This window comes from Aotus nancymaae, unplaced genomic scaffold (assembly GCF_030222135.1).
Source record: "Aotus nancymaae isolate 86718 unplaced genomic scaffold, 86718_ANA_hifiasm-v0.15.2.pri h1tg000033l, whole genome shotgun sequence".
In the NCBI taxonomy this organism is placed as follows: domain Eukaryota; kingdom Metazoa; phylum Chordata; class Mammalia; order Primates; family Aotidae; genus Aotus; species Aotus nancymaae.
This window is the reverse complement of record NW_026988447.1, coordinates 22,491,931-22,517,030: the sequence shown is the minus strand read 5'-3', so window position 1 is coordinate 22,517,030 and position 25,100 is coordinate 22,491,931. Positions and strand designations below refer to the sequence as shown.

At 37.8% G+C, this 25,100-nt stretch overlaps 1 protein-coding gene across 4 annotated transcripts in view; it reads right to left on the bottom strand.

The window, feature by feature from the left end:
• The window catches only part of ANAPC10 (anaphase promoting complex subunit 10), a 213,718-nt gene that overhangs the window by 60,139 nt on the left and 128,479 nt on the right, over positions 1–25,100 (bottom strand). The window contains exon 5 of one of the 4 annotated variants that reach the window (XM_064383841.1): positions 23,335–23,777. The exons of the other annotated variants lie outside the window; for them this stretch is intronic. Within the exon in view, the coding sequence (XP_064239911.1) occupies positions 23,547–23,777 (231 nt within the window). The 3' untranslated portion in view covers positions 23,335–23,546. Of the gene's footprint in view, positions 1–23,334; positions 23,778–25,100 lie in introns of those variants that run through there. 4 annotated transcript variants of the gene reach the window in all.

Below are 25,100 nucleotides of genomic sequence, written 5' to 3'. Positions count from 1 at the left end.
ACTTGATCTATCAAGTTATAACTTATTGGCATAGAGTTATCTATATTATCATTTTATAATCTTTATAATGTCTGTAAGATATGTAGTGTTAGACTCCTCATCATTCCTGATACTCGTTATTTATTACTTCTCTTTTTCCTCTTTATCAAACAAATTGAACTGAGTAGGAGGCTCAAATGCATATCACACATACATGGATACTTGATTTCAAATAAATAAGGCATTATGGAACAATGGGAGACGGGTCTTCAACAAATGGTACTGGGTCAATTGAATATCCATAGATGGGGAAAAACATGAAATATAATCCGTATCATCTAAGGTTAATTGCAGATATAACCTGTTCAACAAACCTTCTAGAATATAATATAGGAGACTATCTTCATGATGTTCAGGTTGGAAACAATTTTGTAGCACACACAAAAAAACAAAACATTACAAAAAGACCAATAAAGTGGTTTACACTAAAAGTAAGAATTTCTATTCATCTAAAGATCTTTCTTTTTCAGCTTTATTGAGGTATAATGACAAAATAAAAATTGTATATATTCAAGGTAAATTATGTGATGTTTTGACATATATGTTGTGAAATGACTACCACAATCAAGCTACTTAATATATCCAACATCCATCACCTCACATACTCTGTGTGTGTGGTGAGAATACTAAAAGATCTCATCTTTAAGATGAAAATCCAACCCATAATAGTGGAAGAGGATAATGACAATACTTAAAACTGACAAGGAGTTTATGTCCAGAATATATGAACACTTTTATAAATCAATAAAATAAAGACTTTTAAAGTATGATTGAAAGACAATGATACTTCACAAAAGAGGCTATCTAAATTGCCAAAAAACATATAAAAAGTGGCTTGACTTCATTAGTTATCAAGGAAAAAAGAATTAAAACTACAAAAAGTTAATATTATTCTCACAAAAATGGCTAAAATTAAAAAGAACAACAATACTAAGGATTGGCGAGAATGTAGAGAAACAGCAACTTTTATACCCAGCTGTTGAAATGTCAATGAGTACATCCACTTTGGAAAATGAGCTGTCAATATCCACAAAACATGAACCTCTCTCTCTCTCTCTCTCTCTCTCTCTCTCTCTCTCTCTCTCTCCGCCCCATCTCTCTGTATCTAACAGAAATGCACTATGCAATATGAGTCAAAAGTCAAGTACTAGAATTTCATATCAGCATTATTTGTAATAACAACTCCAATTACAAACAACAGTAGAATGGGTAAATATATGTAATAGTAAATGAATAAACTATATTTACAGGAAGTAACTTGAATATATGTTACAAAAATCATGCTGAGTAAAAGAAAGCCAACACACAAAAATATATTTTGTACATATGTACATATTGTATATTATATTAAACACTGATGAAGCTAAACAACAGCCTTTAATTCAGGATATGGGTTAATCTTGGAGAGGATAAAGGAAATAGTGGTTGAGAGAGGACACAAAGAGAGCTTCCAGGGTACTAATGTGCTCTAGTCTTTAGCAGGTGCAATGACTAAATTCACTGAGGTGGTGTTTGCTGCTCTGTATATATATTATGTCACACACACACACACACACACACACACACACACACACAAAAGGAAAATAGACTGACAAAATTGGCCAAGGATTACAGTATATAGGACTCACATAATTCCTCTACTACCAAGTTACTTCATTTTAGCTTGCAAATAATAAAGAGAAAATAACTCATATATAGAATCTTTCCATTAAAATAATATTTCCTCTTATTATAATCACCAACTGTACAAAAAGCATATGCAAAATGATTAGTATTATTTAAAACAGGAAACTGTGCTTACACCATATTCTTGATTTTTCCATGTGACTGGTATATTTCATGCTTCAGTTGACACACTGTGAAAAAGGATTATAGTATAAATAATATTGTTTCAAAGACTGCTTCAGTTTTTTTAAAAAAAAGATTTATTATTTTGAATCAAAAAAATAATAATTTGACTTGAGAAAGCATGAATTGGACCCAAAGGAATCAAATTGTGTTCCTACTGATGATTTTGTTTCAATACATAACATGCCATATTTAAAAAATTGAAATATTTTTGTGATGACCACTTGAGAGACTTATTTGAAGCCATGCACAATTTCTGATGGTCTTGCTTACAAGTGTATTTTTCTAAGAATTTCATTTATTATCTAAATCTCTGGAGTGGGGAAAAGAAACCTGGAACAATGGATCAAAATTGGGTGGACATTGCTGATTTCACAAGTATCCTCTAGGGAATGTCCTTTAGAAGAGCATCAATTTCCACCCACCTTTTTATCACAGGCAAACTTCTGATCACCTTCTCCATTCTCCAACCACAGATATTTTATATATGACAAATATTAAGTAAATAGTTTGATTTACACAACATTATTGCCTCAAAAAATGTAGCTGTTAGTCCAGAGTCTCTTTCGGCACATATAATTATGGGTGGTGTGTGACAGGCCACCCTTACTGCCCCTTTTCTCCTCCAACTATAGCATATATAATATATATAAATTTTATAAGGGTATGGCTACAAAATGACAGCTCCTCTATATGTAACAGGGTAAAATAAATTTCACTTCACTCTACCCTTCTCTTCTTCCTATCATTAATTTTATTACTCATGTTAACACCATGCTGTAGTGCAGTCTGAATATAACCTTCACACTCCACAGTTCTGTTTTCCATGCCTAAAATACCCTCTCATGTTATTTATCTATACTTAAATCTGCACATTGTTCTGGAACCAGAGTGTAATTTTAGGAACACTTCTTCCCCACTCCTGATGACTCCCAACTGGAAAGATGCTCAATTCCTTTACCCTGAGCCGCTCTCACCCCTTCACAACATTCCTGTGGAGAAAGTATGGAAAGAATAAGAGAATACATGGGTCAGCACTACCCTCCTTCTTGGAAGCTTCCTTCCCTAGTCAATGCAACCAGCTATAACATGACTCCCAGGAATTCATTATTAGAAGCCCCCCTTGGCTAAGACTTAAAAATATATCCAACAATGTGCTATTAGGAAGAAAGGTAATATTTTGGCCTTCATCTTCACTATTTGTTTCATTTCTCAACTTGTACAGAACCTAGGAAGGGGACCTCTTCAGATACCTATACATACGTGAATTTCTATCTTTCCCATAAGAACAGTTGTGACTACACCAGGCACTGGTAATATCTGTCCTTATTAAAATAAAATAATAATTATTATCTGTTTCACTCATTACCACCTTACATTGAGCATGTAAATGTCTCTGTGTTTTCCTAGTCATCTCATTAGCTAGACTGTAAGTTCTTTCTGAATAGGGAACATGTTTTCTACTTATGTATGTTCTACACAGGATTTAAGAGATTTAATACTACGCATTGATTGAAAAAAGAAGCAATTTTTTTCCTGGAAACTATATGTAATACAGTTCCTTCTGGAAACTATATGTAATACAGTTGATCATAGAGTGGTAAACATTTTGTTTATTTGATAGGGATGAGCAATAATTTTAAACTATTTTTAATAATTAAAAATTGACACTTTGGATCATTCCCTTTTAAGTAAATCTTTATAAACTGAATTGCAGCTGGGTGTGGTGGCTCATGCCTGTAATCACAACAACTTGGGAGGCTGAGGTAGGAGAATCACTTGAGCCTAGGAGTTTAAGACCAGCCTGGGCAACATAGACTCCATCTCTAAAAAATTTTTTTTAATATGTGGTCATGGTGGTATGCACCTGTAGTCCCAGCTACTTGGGAGTATCCCTTTAGCCCAGTTATTTGAGCCTGTGGTGAGCTATGATCATCTCACTGCACTACAGCCTAGGTGACAGAGTGAGACTAAGGAATGGTTCAATAAGGAATGGTTCTAGCAAAGTGGCTTAGAACTTAAGTTAGATACAGTAAGAATTGCTAGCATGCCCTTTCAGCATGTTGCTCAGGGCCTATTTCTGGGAATGAGCATGTGTCTTAAAGAATTTACAGGGTTGCTCAGGATCTATTCCAGATTGCAACATTAGAAAGTTTTATCGGGTATTTTTCTATCTTACTAAAAGTTTAGATTGAAAACTCAAGAAATAAAGGATGTTGGGGTTTTGTTTTGTTTTGTTTTGTTTGAAGATTAAAATATAAACTTTTTTTTTTCTTTCAACTACTATTTTCAGTTCCGGGGTACCTGTGCAGGATCTGGATGGGTAAATGGGTGCCACAGTGGTTTACTGCACAGATCATCGCACCACACAGGTATTAAGCCAAGCATCCGTTAGCTATTTTTCCTGATGCTCTCCTTCCACCCTCACACAGGTGCCCAGTGTGTGTTGTTCCCCCCACCATGTGTTCATGTGTTCTCATCAATAAACTCCCACTTATAAGTAAGAACATGCACTGTTTGGTTTTCTGTTCCTGCGTTAGTTTGCTGAGAATAATGACTTCCAACTCCATCCATGTCCCTGCAGAGGACATAATCTAATCCTTTTTATGGCTGCATAGTATTCCATGGTGTATATGTACCATATTTTCTTTATCCAGTCTATTATGGATGTGCATTAGGTTGATTCAATGTTTTTGCTATTGAAAATAGTGCTGCAATAAACATACACATACATGTATCTTTATAATAGAATGATTTATATTCCTTTGGTTATACATCCATGAATGAGATTGCTGAGTCAAATGGTACTTATGCCTCTAGGTCTTTGAGGAATCACCACATTGTCTTCCATAATGATTGAACTAATTTACACTTCCACCAACAGTGTAGAAGTGTTCCTTTTTCTCCACAACCTTGACAGCAACTACTGCTTTTTGACTTTTAAATAATAGCCATTCTGATTGGCGTGAGATGGTATCTCATTGTGATTTTGATTTGCATTTCTCTAAAGATCAGTGATACTGAGCTTTTTTTCATGTTTATTGGCTTGCATATATGTCTTCTTTTGAAAAGTGTCTGTTTATGTTTTTTGCCCCCTTTTTAATGGGGTTGTTTTTTCTTGTAAATTTGTTTAAGTTCCTTGTTGATTCTGAATATTAGACCTTTATCAGATAGACAGATTGCAAAAATTTTCTCCCATTCTGTAGGTTGTCTGTTCACTCTGATTGTTTCTTTTGCTGTGCAGGAGCTCTTTAGTTTAATTATATCCCATTTTGTCAATTTTGCTTTTGTTGTGATTGCTTTTGGCATTTTTGTCATGAAATCGTAGCTAATACCTATATCCTAAATGGTATTGCCTAAATTTTCATCTAGGGTTTTTATAGGTTTGGGTTTTACATTTAAGGCTTTAATCAATCTTAATTTTTGTAAGGTGTAAAAGTCCAGTTTTAATTTTCTGCATATGGCTAGCCAGTTTTCCTGGCACCAATGTTTAGAGAACTCTTTCCCCATTGCTTGTTTTGGCAAGGTTTATCAAAGATTAGATGGCTGTGGGTGTGCAGTCTTATTTCTGGGTTTTATATTCTATTCCATTTGTCTATGCTTCTGTTTTGTAACAGTACCATGTTGTTTTGGTTACTGTAGCCTTGTAGTATAGTTTGAAGTCCAGTAGCATGATGTGATGCCTCCAACTTTGTTCTTTTTGCTTAGGATTGTCTTGGCTATATGAGCTCTTTTTTTGTTCCATATGAATTTTTAGTTTCTTCTAATTCTGTGAAGAATGTCAATGGCAGTTTAATGGGAATAGCATTTGATTTAATCTATAAATTACTTTGGGCAGTATGTCCATTTTTAAAATATTGATTCTTCTTATCCATGAGTATAGAATGTTTTTTCCATTTATGCCCGCTCTGATTTCCTTGAGCAGTGATTTGTAGTTCTCCTTGAAGAGGTCCTTCACTTCCCTTACTAGCTGTACTCCTAGGTATTTTATTCTCTTTGATAGCAATTGTGAATGGGAGTTCACTCATGATTTGGCTCTCTGATTGCCTGTTGCTGGTGGATAGGAATGTGACTTTTGCACATTGATTTTGTATCCTGGGGCTTTGCTGAAGTTGCTTATCAGCTTAAGAAGCTTTTGGGCAGAGACAATGGAGTTTTCTAGATATAGAATTATGTTATCTGCAAACAAAGACAATTTGACTTCCTCCCTTTCTATCTGAATGTGCTTTATTTCTTTCTCTTGCCTGATTGCCCTGGCTAAAACTTCCAGTACTATGTGGAATACAGTGGTGAGAGAGGGCATCCTTGTTTGTGCTGGTTTTCAAAGGGAATGTTTTCAGCTCTTGCCCATTCCATATGATATTGGCTGTGGGTTTCTAATAAATGGAATCACAGCTACTTTTTATTATATTTTATTATTATTTTTTATAATAATATATGGAGTGCAGTGGAGCAATCTCGGCTCACTGCAACCTCCACCTCCTGGGTTCAAGGAATTCTCCTGCCTCAGCCTCCCGAGTAGCTGGAATTATAGGCACATGCCACCATCCTGGCTCATTTTTTTTTTTTTTTTGTATTTTTAGTAGAGACAGGGTTTCACTATGTTGGTCAGGTTGGTCTCAAACTCCTGAACTCGTGATCAGCCTGCCTTGGCCTCCCAAAATGCTGGGATTACAGGCATAAGCCACCGCGCCTGGCCAGTAGCTACTTTTTACTGCATACTTCCTATTTGCCAGGCACTGTGCTAAGTCCTTACAGTTGTTATCTCACTCAGTCCTCTGAGATATATTGCTAATATTTCCAGCTGGCAAATGAGATTGCCAAGGCTTAGAGAGGCTATGTGTGGCAGACATTGTTTACTGTCTGCCAAATACCCATTCTGCCTTTTTCCTTGCATAAAATACACTGTTTGTTTGTTTTCAGGTAGGCTATGTGTTTAGCCCTAGAAAACAGTGATTTGCCTAGGTCAACAATGACAATCCTGTTCCCTGATTTGAGATACATTTGCTTCCTTCTAGATGGAGGTGGTAGTATGACCCAGTTCTTACCAAGAGACATAAGAAGTAGGATAAAGATTTCCAAGTTCCAGAGACGTTTTTCTTCCTATCAAGAGGACAGATGTGGCCAGTGTCACTCTTCTTTCTTTCTATCTCAAGTCTGTGATAGTTATATCAACTATCTTTGGACCATGAGAGAATGATCTAAGAGTTCTCAGAAAGCCTCTATTAGACTGCTGGACCAGTGAAGTTAACCACAGACCTCCAGACATTTTAATATATGAGAAATATAGAAACTTACTTAAATCGATGTAGTAGGAGTTTCTGTTATTCATAGCTAAATTCAATCCTGACAGAGTTATTGTGAAAATGAGTTATGAGAAAGTATTTGTCAGTGCAAGATTTTAGTTTAAAATAAGTGTTTACTGCATGCTACTAGACACTGAGAATTGCAATAAAGCAAATATAGAAAATAAGTAAGACTAACACCTTGCCCTCAGGAGTTAGCAATATGCACAGTAAAATATTAATAAATTAATATAGGTTGGGCATCCCAAAGTGGAAAATCTGAAATCCAAAATGCTTCAAAATCTGAAACTTTCTGAGTGCCAGCATGACGCTCAAAGGTAATGCTTATTGGAACATTTCAGATTTTGGATTTTTGGATAAAGGATACTCAACCTGCATAGTACTGGGGAATTACACAAATGGTGAAGAGATTTAGAACAAAACAACAAATAAAAATATACAGGATTAAAGTCAGGCAAGTAAAGGCTCCCAGGGAGTGACTTTTGAGTGACATAAACTGGTGGAAAAGTGACAAGATTACAGGCCATCGGATGTTACACATTAAAAAGTAAAAAAATGAAGGAGTTACATGGTTAAAATAGACAACCATATTTGCTTGGCTGCAGCAAAAAGCCTGAGAATAATGAAACAAGAGTTTTTTTTTAAAGTCAGGAAAGGTGTATGGGCTTGAAGGGATGCCAGAGGACTTTGTATTTACTTACATAGGTTAATGTATACAGGTAATATGGAATTAGTATAAATACCAATAATTATAGAATGCCACAGGATGGAATATTATTTGGATAACTTTATTTTAGCATAAACTGAAGGCCAGTGGTCCAACTAGGAGTTTCCTGCAATTGAACTAGAATGATGTGAAAAGGGTGAAACTAAAAGTGATAATGTGGAGAAAATATCTGCAGGATTCAGGGTTACTAAAGTATAAAGAGAAGGAGAGGAGTCAAAATTATACCCAATTACCAATCTAAGAATTGAAAATTTCAAGAAAGAGATAAATTCTGTTCTAAACTGCCCAAATGACTTTGAAAAAAAATTTCTGAAGAATAGGGTTATTTGCATATTCCATTAGTTGCTGAATGCTACTCTAAAAAAATAGACACTATTTTTAATAAAGAGTAAAATCCCTTTCCCTTGTCTTTGGTAAACACCTGAATGTGTTATAACTTAGTAGCTGATGGCTCGTTATCCTCCTTTTGCCAAGGCTACTCTCTGTTCGATTTTGTCTCCATATCCATTTCACATGTGATTCTTATAAATTTTAACAGTTGAAAAACAGCTGGCTGAACTCTCTGCTTCAGTCTTTTGGATACTTTGCTTCTTGGTAAGTGATCAGTATTTTGATATTGCTGCAGTAATAACAGGAAATGATCTGTTAAAATCTGGATCTCTAGCCACAAATGAATGCCAGTGTAAAGAGGAGAGCTAGTCAGAATAAAGTCTATGAAAAACAGTTTGGGAGGAGATCCAAGATGGCCGCTTAGGAGGAACTCGGGAATGCAGCTCCGAGAGAAAGCACAGAGGGTGAGTGGACGCCGTATTTCCAGACTGATTTTTACTGCCCACAGACCAGGAGATTCACACGCAGAGAAGCCACACGGGTCGCCAGCGCCGCTGGCGCCGCTGGCTTGAACGGCGCAGCCGCTGGGCCGGCACCCTGAGGCAAGGGCTCACTGTACAAAGTGAGAGAGTCTGAGTTCCCTATAAGCCAGCAAGGGGAGCTGAAACGGGGAGCCAGGCCAGCGCCACGAATCTCAGAGCCGCGGCTTTAGCCAACGCAGCGGCTCCGGAGGCAGATCAGATGAGACGGTGTCCCCTCTTACCCAGCAAGAAGACCTGAAACACAACTGAAACCGGGACGGTACAGCTCTGTGGAGGAGGGGCGTTCTCCATAGGCACCCTGCTGTTCTCTACCAAGGCAATCCGCCACTACAGAGACTCCGTCACTACAGGGGCGGGCCAACATAGCGGAAGCAGTTCTAACTACACCCAGAAGTTCACACGGAAGCTGGGTGGAGCCCACAGCAGCTTAGCGAAGCCTCTGCAACCTGAGTGTGACTAGGCTGCCACCTTGTGGGCAGGGAAAACAGCAACCGCACAGGGGAACACCATAAAACCGTAACTCCCTGGGACAGAACACCTGGGGGGAAGAGCAGGGGGTTTATGAGTTCTGCCACAGCAGACTTAAAATTACCAAAATCAGAAAGACAACAACTACAAAGTCAACAGGTGGATAAATCCACAAAGATGGGAAGAAACCAGCGCAAAAAGGATGAAAACACCCAAAACCAGAACACTTCTCCTCCTACAAGGGATCACAACTCCTCACCAGCAAGGGAACAAGACTGGATGGAGAATGAGTGTGATGAAATGACAGAATCAGCTTTCAGAAAGTGGATAATAAGAAACTTCCGTGAGCTAAAAGAACATGTTCTAACCCAATGCAAAGAAACTAAGAACCTTGAAAAAAGACTTGACGAAATGCTAACAAGAATGGACAACTTAGAGAGGAATATGAGCGAATTGATGGAGCTGAAAAACACAACACGAGAACTTCGTGAAGCATGCACAAGTTTCAACAGCCGAATTGACCAAGCAGAAGAAAGGATATCAGAGGTCGAAGATCAACTTAATGAAATAAAACGAGAAGGCAAGATTAGAGAAAACAGGGTAAAAAGGAATGAACAAAGTCAACAAGAAATATGGGACTATGTGAAAAGACCTAATCTACGTTTGATAGGTGTACCCGAATGTGAGGAAGAGAATGCATCCAAGCTGGAAAATACTCTTCAGGATATTATCCAGGAAAACTTCCCCAACCTAACAAGGCAGGCCGAGATTCAAGTCCAGGAAATACAGAGAACACCACAAAGATACTCCTCTAGAAGAGCAACCCCAAGACACATAATCATCAGATTCACCAGGGTTGAAATGAAGGAGAAAATACTAAGGGCAGCCAGAGAGAAAGGTCGGGTTACCCACAAAGGGAAGCCCATCAGACTCACAGCAGATCTCTCGGCAGAAACCCTACAGGCCAGAAGAGAGTGGGGGCCGATATTCAACATCCTTAAGGAAAAGAACTTTCAACCCAGAATTTCGTATCCAGCCAAACTAAGCTTCATAAGTGAAGGAAAAATAAAATCATTTGTGAACAAGCAAGAACTCAGAGAGTTCATCACCACCAGACCAGCTCTACAAGAGCTCCTGAAGGAGGCACTACACATAGAAAAGAACAACCAGTACCAGCCACTCCAAAAACACACGAAAAGGTAAAGAGCATCAACACAATGAAGAATCTGCATCAACCAAAGGGCAAAACAGCCACCTAGCACCAAAATGACAGGATTGAATTCACACATAACAATATTAACCCTAAATGTAAACGGACTAAATGCCCCAATCAAAAGACACAGACTGGCAAATTGGATAAAAAGCCAAAACCCATCAGTGTGCTGTATCCAGGAAACCCATCTCGCATGCAAGGATACACAAAGGCTCAAAATAAAGGGATGGAGGAAGATTTACCAAGCAAATGGAGAGCAAAAAAAAGCAGGAGTTGCAATTCTCATCTCAGATAAAATAGACTTTAAAGCAACAAAGATCAAAAGAGACAAAGAAGGACATTACATAATGGTAAAAGGATCAATGCAGCAAGAAGAGCTAACGATCCTAAATATATATGCACCTAATACAGGAGCACCCAGATACATAAGGCAAGTTCTTAAAGACTTACAAAGAGACTTAGACTCCCACACAATAATAGTGGGAGACTTCAACACACCATTGTCAATATTAGACAGATCAACGAGACAGAAAATTAACAAGGATATCCAGGACTTGAACTCAGACCTGGAACAAGCAAACCTAATAGACATTTACAGAACTCTCCACCCCAAATCCACAGAATATACATTCTTCTCAGCACCACATCACACCTACTCTAAAATTGACCACATAATTGGAAGTAAATCACTCCTCAGCAAATGCAAAAGAACGGAAACCATAACAAACAGTCTCTCAGACCACAGTGCAATCAAGTTAGAACTCAGAATTCAGAAACCAACCCAGAACCGCACAGCCTCATGGAAAATGAACAACTTTCTCCTGAATGTTGACTGGATAAACAATGAAATGAAGGCAGAAATAAAGACGTTCTTCGAAACCAACGAGAATGAAGACACCACATACCAGAATCTCTGGGACACATTTAAAGCAGTCTCTAGAGGAAAATATATAGCAATAAGTGCCCACATGAGAAGAAAGGAGAGATCTAAAATTGACACCCTATCGTCAAAATTGAAAGAGCTAGAGGAGCAAGATCAAAAAAACTCAAAACCTAGCAGAAGACAAGAAATAACTAAGATCAAAGCAGAATTGAAGGAGATAGAGACACGAAAAACCCTTCAAAAAATCAATAAATCCAGGAGCTGGTTTTTTGAAAAGATCAACAAAATAGACAGACCACTAGCCAGACTAATAAAAAAGAAAAGAGAGAATAATCAAATAGATGCAATAAAAAATGATAAAGGGGATATCACCACAGATTCCACAGAAATTCAAACCATCATCAGAGATTATTACAAACAACTCTATGCACATAAATTAGAAAACCTGGAGGAAATGGATAAATTCCTGGACAACTGCCTCCTCCCAAGCCTAAACCAGGAAGAAGTCGAAACCCTGAATAGACCAATAACAAGGTCTGAAGTCGAGGCAGCAATTAAGAGCCTACCACCCAAAAAAAGCCCAGGTCCAGATGGGTTCACAGCCGAATTCTACCAGACATACAAAGAGGAACTGATACCATTCATACTGAAACTATTCCAAATAATCCAAAAAGAGGGAATCCTTCCCAAATCATTTTATGAGACCAACATCATCCTAATACCAAAACCTGGCAGAGACTCAACAAGAAAAGAAAACTACAGGCCAATATCCATGATGAACATAGATGCAAAAATCTTCAATAAAATAATGGCAAGCCGATTACAACAGCACATCAAAAAGCTTATCCACCATGATCAAGTAGGATTCATCCCGGGGATGCAAGGCTGGTTCAATATACGCAAGTCTATAAATGTAATTCACCACATAAACAGAACCAAAGATAAAAACCACATGATTATCTCAATTGATGCAGAGAAGGCCTTCGACAAAATTCAACAGCCCTTTATGCTAAAAACCCTCAATAAACTAGGTATCGATGGAACGTATCTCAAAATAATAAAAGCTATTTACGACAAACCGACAGCCAATATCATACTGAACGGGCAAAAACTGGAAGCATTCCCTTTGAAATCTGGCACTAGACAAGGATGCCCTCTCTCACCACTCCTATTCAATATAGTACTGGAAGTTCTAGCCAGAGCAATCAGGCAAGAAAAAGAAATAAAGGGTATTCAATTAGGAAAGGAGGAAGTCAAATTGTCTCTATTTGCAGACGACATGATTGTATATCTAGAAGACCCCCTCATCTCAGCCCAAAAGCTCCTGAAACTGATAAGCAACTTCAGCAAAGTCTCAGGATACAAAATCAATGTGCAAAAATCACAAGCGTTCCTATACACCAATAACAGACTTAAAGAGAGCCAAATCAAGAACGAACTGCCATTCACAATTGCTACAAAGAGAATAAAATACCTAGGAGTACAACTAACAAGGAATGTAAAGGACCTCTTCAAGGAGAACTACAAATCACTGCTCAACGAAATAAGAGAGGACACAAACAGATGGAGAAACATTCCATGTTCATGGTTAGGAAGAATTAATATCGTGAAAATGGCCATACTGCCCAAAGTAATATACAGATTCAATGCTATCCCCATCAAGCTACCAATGACCTTCTTCACAGAACTGGAAAAAACCACCTTAAACTTCATATGGAACCAAAAGAGAGCCCGCATAGCCAAGTCAATTCTAAGCAAAAAGAACAAAGCAGGAGGCATCACACTACCAGACATCAAACTCTACTACAAGGCTACAGTAATCAAAACAGCATGGTACTGGTACCAAAACAGAGATATAGACCAATGGAACAGAACAGAGGCGTCGGAGGCAACACAACATATCTACAACCACCTGATCTTTGACAAACCTGATAAAAACAAGCAATGGGGAAAGGATTCCCTGTTCAATAAGTGGTGTTGGGAAAACTGGCTAGCCATATGCAGAAAGCAGAAACTGGACCCCTTCCTGACACCTTACACTAAAATTGACTCCAGATGGATTAAAGACTTAAACATAAGACCTAACACCATAAAAACACTAGAAGAAAACCTAGGCAAAACCATTCAGGACATAGGCGTAGGCAAGGACTTCATGACCAAAACGCCAAAAGCATTGGCAACAAAAGCCAAAATAGACAAATGGGACCTAATCAAACTCCACAGCTTCTGCACAGCAAAAGAAACAGTCAATAGAGTGAATCGGCAACCAACAGAATGGGAAAAAATTTTTGCAGCCTACCCATCTGACAAAGGGCTGATATCCAGAATTTACAACGAGCTAAAAAAGATTTACAAGAAAAAAACAAACAAGCCCATTCAAAAGTGGGCGAAGGACATGAACAGATACTTTACAAAAGAAGACATACATGAGGCCAACAAGCATATGAAAAAATGCTCATCATCACTGGTCATTAGAGAAATGCAAATCAAAACTACATTGAGATACCATCTCACACCAGTTAGAATGGCAATCATTAAAAAATCTGGAGACAACAGATGCTGGAGAGGATGTGGAGACATAGGAACACTTTTACACTGTTGGTGGGAGTGTAAATTAGTTCAACCATTGTGGAAAACAGTGTGGCGATTCCTCAAGGACCTAGAAATAGAAATTCCATTTGACCCAGCAATCCCATTACTGGGCATATATCCAAAGGATTATAAATCGTTCTACTATAAGGACACATGCACACGAATGTTCATAGCAGCACAGTTTACAATAGCAAAGACCTGGAACCAACCCAAATGCCCATCGATGATAGACTGGACAGGAAAAATGTGGCACATATACACCATGGAATATTATGCAGCCATTAAAAACGAGGAGTTCGCGTCCTTTGTAGGGACATGGATGAACCTGGAAACCATCATTCTCAGCAAACTGACACAAGAACACAAAATCAAACACCGCATGTTCTCACTCATAGGCGGGTGTTGAACAAGGAGAACACATGGACACAGGGAGGGGAGCACTATACATGGGGGTCTGTTGTGGGGGAGTGGGGGGGACAGCGGGGGGGGTGGGGAATTGGGGAGGGATAGCATGGGGAGAAATGCCAGATATGGGTGAAGGGGAGGAAGGCAGCAAATCACACTGCCACGTATGCACCTAAGCAACAACCTTGCATGTTTTTCACATGTACCCCAAAACCTAAAATGCAATAAAAAAAAAAAAAAAAAAAAAAAAAAAAAAGAAAAACAGTTTGGGCCATTATTTCTAGAACCACAGGGAGAGAACCGTAATTTGCCCTCAACATTGAAAAAGTGAATACATAGTGGAAGAACATCTTATAGTGATCACTGAACTGCATCAGTGGAAAGCTCATGGCTACAAACTTAGTAATTAAAATAATTGAGATGGTAAATGCTAGTGCTTCAAACATAATAATGGGAAATACCATTTCCAGAAATAAAAACTCACTCAGAAAATGTTTCACAAGAATACAGAACAATTTTTAAATTGGTTCGCTTATAATTTTGCTTCTGTTTGCAAAATAGCAAGCTGGTTCTACTCAGCAGAAAAGACAAGAGGGACAAATAATGGTGGTGGACATAGCTATGGAATATATAATACTGAAAAATAGATTGGCTAATAGTAAAAAGTAACTTTAACTTTCATATAAAACTGCCATGGATTATAGGCATTCTCTTAGATTTTACAGTGGGGAGTTTTCTAATTGTTAGACTTAAGATTTTTCCTGTTGATAAATCATGGTCATGAACAATTAATAAACTGATCCATGAGGCTTTCTCTCTCATCATCTCTCTCTCTCTCCAAGGCTTTCTGGATAAAATTATACAAAAACAAACTCAACTAAACGGCAGACCATGAAACACAGACAGCTTCTTGTAGAAGACTGATAAACAGTCTTGTATTGCAAAAACTTCCAAATACCATACTCCAGGGAGTCAGACTAGAAGACTGGAAGGCCAAAATACTATGGACAAAAGAAGATAATCCTGGTTTAAAAGATCTGCAAGGCAAAAATGTTCACATACAGTAATTATATTCCCTAATGCTTTACGTAACATATTTCACAAATTATATCACTTTGAAAAGCTAATTGAAAAATAAAAATAAACTAGAATTCACTTTAACATATAATAAATATTTTACTAATTAAGAATTTTATAGCAATAACAATTTTCTAAAACACTAGATAAGTTATAATATATTAATCTGTAGTAAATTACTAGTCATAATGGCTAAAGGAACAGAAGGCATGTTTGCTAAAATTACTTTTCAAGATTTGTCAGTGTTTTAATCATTGAACACTTTCAAATGACAATAAATGTACAAAACATCACTTGGTTCTGAATACAAAAATCATCTGTTTAAAATTAATTATTATTACTCATATAAAAACAATGATAGTCTGGATGCAAGAATAGGCTTGAAAAGCGAATAACTAGCTGATATTACAAATAGTCTTTCCAACATTCTAGCTCCTTCACAATGTCTTCTTCAGCTTCACCTCTATCTTCTTCAGTCAGAAGTATACTCTCCCTTCTCCTCTCCACTCTCATTCACTGATTAGAGAGCTGACCCCTTTCTAAGTTCTGGCTTGGCTGGTTAGAGACCTGTTGTTTCCTCAGTAGACTGTAAGCAACTGGAAGGCCACGTTTACATTTTTATCTTGGTTTCCTTACTTCATTTATCTTGACTAAACCCAATAGATACACACCAAAACACACTTGAACGAATAAGTCCTTTTAGAGTTGTGTATTTATTAGTGTTCTGTGACTGTATTATTTTTAATTTCAACATTTTGTTTGTTTTTTTTTTGCTGTTGTTTTTGAGACAGGGTCTCTGTCACCCAGGCTGGAGTGCAGTGGTACAATCATAGCTCACTGCAGCCTCAACTTTCTGTGCTCAAATGATCTTCCTGCCTCAGCCTGCTGAGTAGCTGGGACTACAGGTGCACACCACCATGCCGGGCTAATTATTGTTTAAATTTTTGTAGAGACAAGGTCTAGCTCTGTTGCTCAAGCTGGTCTCAAACTCCTGGGCTCAAGCAATCCTCCCACCTTGGCCTCCAAAAATGCTAGAATTACAGGTATGAGCCATTGCACCTGCCCCCCACAATTTTTACATAAAGTTTCTAGTAATCAGTTCATAAGCTGATTTTGAAAGTGTTTTATACCCAGATTATATGTGAAATTAAATTTTGCATATTATAACTGCACAGTTTGTCCAATATTCAAAAGCACTGACGGATTGCAAATGAATCAGTCAATTTGCTGTCATTGTTTTATGAACTGTTAAAATGGCTTTTCCAATCTTGGTGTTTTATTCACAGGTTCTATACAATAAGAAATATAGTTACCTCAAATCTAGCATCTTTTAGGTTATTCTTATATTAAATAAGCAGAATGTTATTTTTAAAATCAGTCTTGTTGAGGTATAATTCATATACAACTGTGTATAAAGTGTATAATTTGATGAGATTTGGCATATATAAAGACCCATAAAACCATGACTATGATCAGGTTAATGGGTATTTCCATCATCCCCCCAAATAGTTCATCCTTTCTTACTTCTCCCCACTCCCTATCCTATATAACTGACCTACTTTCTGTCACTTAGTTTATATTTTCTAGAATTTTATAAAAACTGAAAACCACATATGTGTACTTTTTTAGTACAGCTTCTCTTAAAATAACTATTTTAGAAATTTAATTGTGTTGTTGTATATATCAATAGCTCATTTTTATTGCGGAGTAGCATTTCACTGTATTCATATACCAAAATTTGTTTAGATTTTCTCCTGTTGATCAACACTTAGGTTGGACCAGTTTTGATGTATTACAAATAGAGCTGCTATGAAGATGCACATACATGTCTTTGTATGGATATATGTTTTATATTTTGGGGGTAAATATGTAGAAGTGGAATGACTGGTACACATAGTAGGTGCATGTTGAACTTTTTAAAAAATTACCAAACTGTTTTCCAAAGTGGTTATATATTAATTATAGGCATACCTCATTTTATTTCACTCCACAGATAACTTCAGTTTTTACAAATTGAAGGTCTGTGGCAATCCTACGTTAAGCAAGTCTGTCGATGCTGTTTTTCCAACAGCAAGTGCTCACTTTGTGTCTGTGTCATTTTGGTAATTTTCTATTTCAAACTTTTTCATTATTCTTATCTTATGGTGATCTGTGACGGGTGACTTCTGATGTTCCTGACTATTGTAATTGTTTTGGGACTCAACATACTGCACCCACATACATACGGTGGCAAACTTACTCCATAAATGTCATATGTCCCTGACTGTTCCATTGACCAGCGGTTCGTGTCTATCTCCCTCTTCTCAGACCTCCTTAGTCCCTGAGACCCAACAATATTGAAATTAGGCCAACTAATAACCTTACAATGGCCTCTAAGTGTTCCAGTGAAAGGAAGAGTAACCAGTTTTTCACTTTAACTCAAAAGCTAGAAAGGATTGTTTAATGAGGAAGGCATGTTGAAAACTGAGATAGGCCGAAATCTAGGCCTCATTCTCCAAACAGCAAAGTTGTGAATAGAAGGGAAAAGTTCTTGAAGGAAATTAAAAGTACTACACTAGTGAACCCATGAATGATAAGAAAGCAAAACAGCTTTATTACTGATAGGGAGAAAGTTTGAGTGGTCTGAATAGAAGATCAAAGCAGCCATAACATTTCCTTAAGCCAAGCCTAATACAAAGTAAGGCCATGACTCTCCTTAATGTTAGGAAGGCTGAGAGAGGTGAGGAAGCTACAGAAGAAAAGTTTGAAGCTAGCAGAGATTGTTTCGTAAGGTTTCAGGACAGAAGCCATCTCTATAAAATTGTGAGGTGAAGGGGTTTTAAAATGGCAATCTACCTCTGTCATGCCTACCTCTGAAGAAAAAAATTGAAAAATTAAAAAAAAATAAAAATAAAATAAGCAGCATAGAAGCAAGCTGGCCTCACTCCCCCATGAAAACCGAAAACAAATATGCAGCGCCAAGTTTTTTACCAGCAACTATGCAGAACTCATATATGAGGATGAGACAGATCACAGGACCACAGAGAAGTAAAAAAACTTTAAGCAGATGGTAGAAGAATCAGACTTCCACATCCTCAATGCCCCTCCTGGCAATTCTGCCCTGAACCAAGCTTGCAAAAAGCCTTCCCCCAAGTCAGTTTCTACACTGGAAAAAATGAGATTGAGGTAGTAGTGTTAGTCTGTTTTTGCCTCTCTAAAAATAAATCCTTGAGGCTGGGTAATTTATAAAGAAAAGAGGTTTAATTGGCTCATGGTTCTGCAGACTGTACAGGAAGCTGGTGTCAGCATTTGCTTCTGGTGAGGGCTTCAGAAAGCTTAAAATCATGGAGGAAGGCCAAGGAGAGCCAGCATCACATGGTAAGAGCAGGAGCAAGAGAGGGGGTTGGTGCCACACTCAAAACAATCATCTCCTGTGAACTCACGAGTGAGAATTTACTTATCACTAAGGAGACGGCATCAAGTCATTCCTGAGAAATCCATCCCCATGATCCAAACACCTTCCACAAGGCTCCACCTCCAAAACTGGGGATTATGTTTCAACATGAAATTTGGAGGGAACAAACATCCAAACCGTATCAGTAGCCCATCAGCTTTCCCATCATCTTGGATTCCCTGGCAAGAGACCTGTACCTGCCTTAACACACAGGAAGCATCACGACTGCTTGAAGGTAGAAATATCCCTGAAGACAAGCAGAGACAAACCAGGGAGGTAGGACTACCATCCCCAGCCCTGGAAACCGCTCTGCAACTCAGCTAAAGGAGACACCGCATCAGAGTGGCTGTTCAGCAGCACCATGCTGTAGGAGGTATGTTCACAGGTCCCTCGGGCACAAACCACTACCAGCCTTCCTATACTGCCAGAATAATCCTTTTGGGAATTCCCCCATTTAAGACAGGCAGCACTCCAATAATTTACTAGAGCAGAAGAGAACCTGGGCTTAAGGACCACACAGAGACAAAAAGGAGGCATCGACCTAATGGCAAAGATTTGCTAAGAGCAAGGTGAAGCAGGAAGTGCTGGTGGAGAAGCTGCAGCAAGTTATCCAGAAGATCTAGAACAAGCTTGTCCAACTCATGGGCCACTGGCTGCATGTGTCCCAGGATGGCTTTGAATATGGCCCAACAAAAATTTGTAAACTTCCTTAAAACATTGAGTTTTTTAACAATTTTTTTTTTTTTTTTTAGCTCATTAGCTATTGTTAGTGTACTCTATGTGAGGTCCAAGACAATTCTTCTTCTTCCAATGTGGCCCAGGAAAGCAAAAAAATTGAATACCCCAATCTAGAAAGTAAGGGAAGAAGGTGGCTATATTAAACAATAGATTTTCCGTGTAGATGAACAGCCTTCTACTGGAAGATGATGCCACCTTGGACTTTCGTAGCTAGAGAAAAGTCAATGCCTGGCTTCAAAGTTTCAAAAAACAGAATAACTCTCTTATTAGAAGCTGATGCAGCTAGTGACTTTAAGTTGAAGTCAGTGTTTATTTACCATTCTGCAAATCCTAGGGCCCTGAAGCATTATGCTAAATCTACTCTGCCTGTGCTCTGTCTGTGGAACAACAAAGCCTGGATGACAGTACATCTGTTTACAGCATAATTTACTGCATGTTTTAAGCCCCTTTGTTGAGATCCACTGCTCAGAAAAAAGATTCTTTCAAAATATTACTTCTCATTGTCAATATACCTGGTCAACCAAGAGCTCTGATGGAGATTTATGTTGTTTTTATGCCCGCTAACACAACATCCATTCTGCAGCCCATGAACGAAAGAATCATTCTGACTTGCAAGTCTTATTATTTCAGAAATACATTTCATAAGGCACTAGCAGCTAAGTGATTCTTTTGATGGATCTCAGCAAAACTGAGAACATTCTGGAAAGGATTTACCATTCTAGATGCCATAAGAACATTCATCATTTATGAAAGGTCAAAATAGCAACTTTAACAGCAGTTTGTAAAGAATTTTATTCCAGCCTTCATGGATGACATTGAGAGGTTCACAACTTCAGTGGAAGAAGTAATGGCATATGTGGTAGAAATAGCAAGAGAACAAGAATTAGAAGTGAAGCCTAAAGATGTGTCTGAATGGCTGCAATCTCATGATAAAACTTGGATGGCTGAAGAGCTGCTTCTCATGGATGAGTAATAAAATTGGTTTTTTGAAATGGAATCTATTCCTAGTGAAGAAGCTGTGCATACTGTTGAAATGACAACAAAGGACTTAGAAGAGAACATCAACTTAATTGATAAAGCAATAGCTGGACTTGAGAGGATTGACTCCAATTTTGAAAGAAGTTCTATTGTGATTAAAATGCTACCAAACAGCATCACATGCTACAGAGAAATCTTTTTTTTTTTGAGACGGAGTTTTGCTCTTATTACCCAGGCTGGAGTGCAATGGCGCGATCTCGGCTCACCGCAATCTCCGACTCCTGGGTTCAAGCAATTCTCCTACCTCAGCCTCCCAAGTAGCTGGGACTACAGGCTGCGCCACCACACCCAGCTAATTTCTGTACTTTTAGTAGAGACGAGGTTTCACCATGTTGACCAGGATGGTCTCGATCTCTTGACCTAGTGATCCACCCGCCTTGGCCTCCCAAAGTGCTGGGAGTATAGGCTTGAGCCACCGCGCCCGGCCCCAGAGAAATCTTTTATGAAAAGTCTATCAATGACGCAAAGTTCATTGTTGTTCTATTTTAAGAAATTGCCACAGCAATGTCAGCATTCAGCAACCACCACCTGCTAAGTCAGCAGCCATCAACACCTAGATGAGACCCTTCACCTGGCGAAGAAGTTATAACTTGCCTAAGCTTCAGATTATTGTTAGCACTTAGCAACAGTATTTTAAATGTATGCATAAATTTTTTAGACTACAATAAGTATAAACATAATTTTATAATCACTGGGAAACCAAAACATTTTGGTGACCCACCTATTGTGATATTCACTTTACTATGCTATTCATTTTATTGTGTGGTGGTCTGAAATTGAACCTGCGGCATCTTGCGGTATGCCTGTACCAGCAGTGTGAAGTCCATTTTCTCCACATTGTTGTCAATACTTGGAATAATCATTTTAATTGTAGTCATTGTAGTGGCTGTGTAGTAGTATCTCACTGTGGTTTTTATTTGCTTTTCACTAGTGTCTAGTGAAGTTGAATCTTTTTGTATGATTATCTGCCAATCATATAACTTCCTTAGTAAAATGACTGTTCAATTGTTTTGCTCATTTTTAAATTGGATTTTTCTTCTTAATGTTGAGTTGTAAGAGATTTTTATACATTCTAGATATAAATCTTGGTCAAATATATAATTTGCACTTTAGAAAATAAAATGCTACTGCTTTGGATAATTATGCTTTGTTAGTATAATATATAATCTATCTTTATTTTAAATTTTCCTTAATAAATAGGGAAGCATTATCTCCATAATCCTCAGCTACCAAGTTTTCTTATGCCTAATAAAATGGTCAGCTAGCTGGCATATGAAAAATAGGTAAGGAGAATAAAAGTAGAAAATATATTGATTTTCTCAACATTCTTCTAATACCTCCTGATTTTAGGAGTCTCTTAGCAAACTATTAGTAGGAGATAAGAGACTAGATGGTATATGTGACTATTAGTCTTCCTTCTTTTTTTCTTTTAAGCAAACTTCATAAGCAGTCAGTAAGAAGTAACATTATTAATAAAACTTCTCGTACTTAAAAAAAAATTAGATTTCTATCTCTTAGCTCTAAGACTAAGACCCTGCTGTTTACATGACTGTCTTCCTTATCAGACTAAAGGAAAACATTAGTGCCTAGTGAACATTTCTATTCTTATTGTCTTCATTCTCTCCATTTCCTTTAGTTCCTATCCATGGCTTTCTCCGTCAATCCTCTCTTCTACCCTCCCCAGCATCTGACATGTATACTGTGTTTAATTTGATGATTCCAAATAAGTTTTGGTTACAGACCTTCTGGTAATCCTAAAGATCACCTACCATGCTTTTTACTTCAAAAACAACACAATGAAAATAATAATAAAATTCTTCCCAGAACTTACAGGAAGAAGAGCAAAGTTTTTAATGAGCAAAAAAGTAAAACCATTTTCTCTAGTATCCGAGTAAATTAGTACTCTCTACCAGAATAAAGCAAACACACTATTATAAAAATAATATTCACTATTTAATACTTTCATGTGCCCAGGAATGCATGAACCACAGAGAGCAATGTTTCCTAAACAAGAGTGAATCTGGGTAAGTTCTGTGGCTACATAACCATCCCCCCTGCCGCCAGAAAAGTAACACATCTGGAGGAAAAAGTATACAATATCTAATCTACTCATTTTACACCATGGAAAAAAACCACATTTCCACGTATTTCTTTAAAATCTTTTAATATATATAAAAAATTTAACATACCTTTATGATTTTATGGGATACATAACTGCCCAGGGAATGCCAGTGGCAGACAGAAATATGAAACTCTACCATAAGTACTGCTATAACTGAGATGTATAGCAGATTATGCAGGCAATCTTTAACATAATATCATTAGGATATAGACAACCCCAGGGCTGTAAGTATTCTATGACGGTAAATATGAGACAATTAATTATATTTCCCATATTAGATTGGTTCTCATCAGACACCTAACACTAAGCTTATTTTGATACTGTTATTAAAAAGATCCAGTATGAAAAGAATAAACTTCCTCAGGGTAGAAAAAATAGTAATTTCAATCTATTGAAATGACATATATTGATAAAACACAGTCTTGTTCTTGAATATGCAATAAACAATTACTCTAATGTATGAACACTAATGAAATAATCACCTAGCTATTATAATTGTGTACATATTGAAATTTTCAGTTCAATGCTTTTCTTTTGATATAAGGGAAAATAAAATGATTGACTTCAAATCCATTTTTAGTAATGTAAAATATGTGAGCTTTATTATATGTTAAAGAAAATAAAGATAATATGACCCAAAATTTATCAAAGTTACAATAAAATATTTTTGAACATATACAAAATTACAAATAACTGATGCTTTTTTTCAATAAAGGTATCTGATATACTATTTAAAGACAGGATAAAACAAAGATACATTTAATGATTTTCATCTCATTTTAAAGTCACCTTATTGAACGATACATCATGAAATCTATAGTTGTACATCTAGGAAATTTACCAATGGAGCTCTCTTCTACCGGTGTGTATATTTTAATTTGTCTCATATGGGTGTCTCTTCCATTTTGGTGATTGGCTAGAACAGCAATCTGTATCATGAATGTGCGAGTTGGCTTCTTATGATTATCAGTTAAGGGAACATGAATCCAGCCACTTGGTTCCACTAATTCAAGTTGCTGCCAAGGGAAAAAAAATCAGATTATGCTTTTATTCAATGAATATAATTTATAATAATGAATGCATTCTACAGTAAAATTAACATTTCACTGAAAGAATGACAATATGATGATAATCACTACTAGCTATTGGTCACTTTTACCACAGTCTATTTATAGTTGCCAACCACTTTACATGTTCCATCTTAGGAGACAAAATGAAAACAGATGTATGTGATTTTTGTTTATAGAACTTGTACAACTTATAAAACCCTAGAGAGCACATCTCTCACAACCTTTAAAAATATGTGAAGCACAGACAGCTGACTAGATACAGGTAGTATGTGCCTTCTCCATAAAGAGGAACTAGAATAGTAAGTAGACACTCATATTTTGAACAGATAATGTAGGAAAGAATGCTAGGATTCATCAGAAAAGAGATGGGAAGTACCAGAAGTAGGTAAGGAGAGGGTTCTTATCTAAGGAGAGGTAGCTTACTCAGCCAGGAACTGACTGAGAGCCAGGAGGGGCTCCTGGATGTGGGGAAACAATGAGAGAGATACGGAGATACCTCCAGGGCTCTACACTCTGAAACAGGTTTATAGGATCTTAGTGATGACAGAAACTCTCTACCCACTAGGGCCTTGGGCCTGACGTAATAAGCTGTCTAAAGACTGTACAGAGACATTACTCTAGAAAGGAAACTCAGAATCCCACAGGCATCTGATCCTAGAGCAACCTCAGCTAGGTGCCACTTGAGAATCTAGATACTGGAGATCTAGAGACAAGCCTGATGCTGCTGTGCTGCTCCAAGGAGGGAGAAGGGAGGCTGGGTGCTCCAATGCACCCCTGGGAGGGTCCCTACTGACCTGCTGCAGGCTTTTGTTGAGACAGACATGAGCAGACCACATTCCCCACAGCTTCTTGCCCATGCTGCTTGCCTGGGAGGAACCCACCCTCTCTGTCAGGCCCAAGGTGCCATCTTGAGAGGTTAACACTGGAGAGCACCCTGCCCTCAGGTTAAGATCGGGCTGACACAGCTGCAGCTGCTAACCTGTCAAGGAGAAAAAGGGAAACCAGGCTCTCCTGTGCATATCTAGAACAATACTCACACCCTATAATGGGCTGCTGTGAGACTGAGATGTGAGTGGACTACACTCCGTATTGCTTTGTGCCCATGCTGCCTGCCTGAGAGGGGCCCTGCCCTCCCTGGATTCAGTCCCAACATGTAGGGCTTTGCCCCAGCCTCAGGCTGAGTAATAGGCATGGTGGCTACAGCTGCCAGTCAGTCAAGGAATGGAGAGAAGAGACCAAGCTCTCCTAAGAAAACTTAGGACAAGAGAC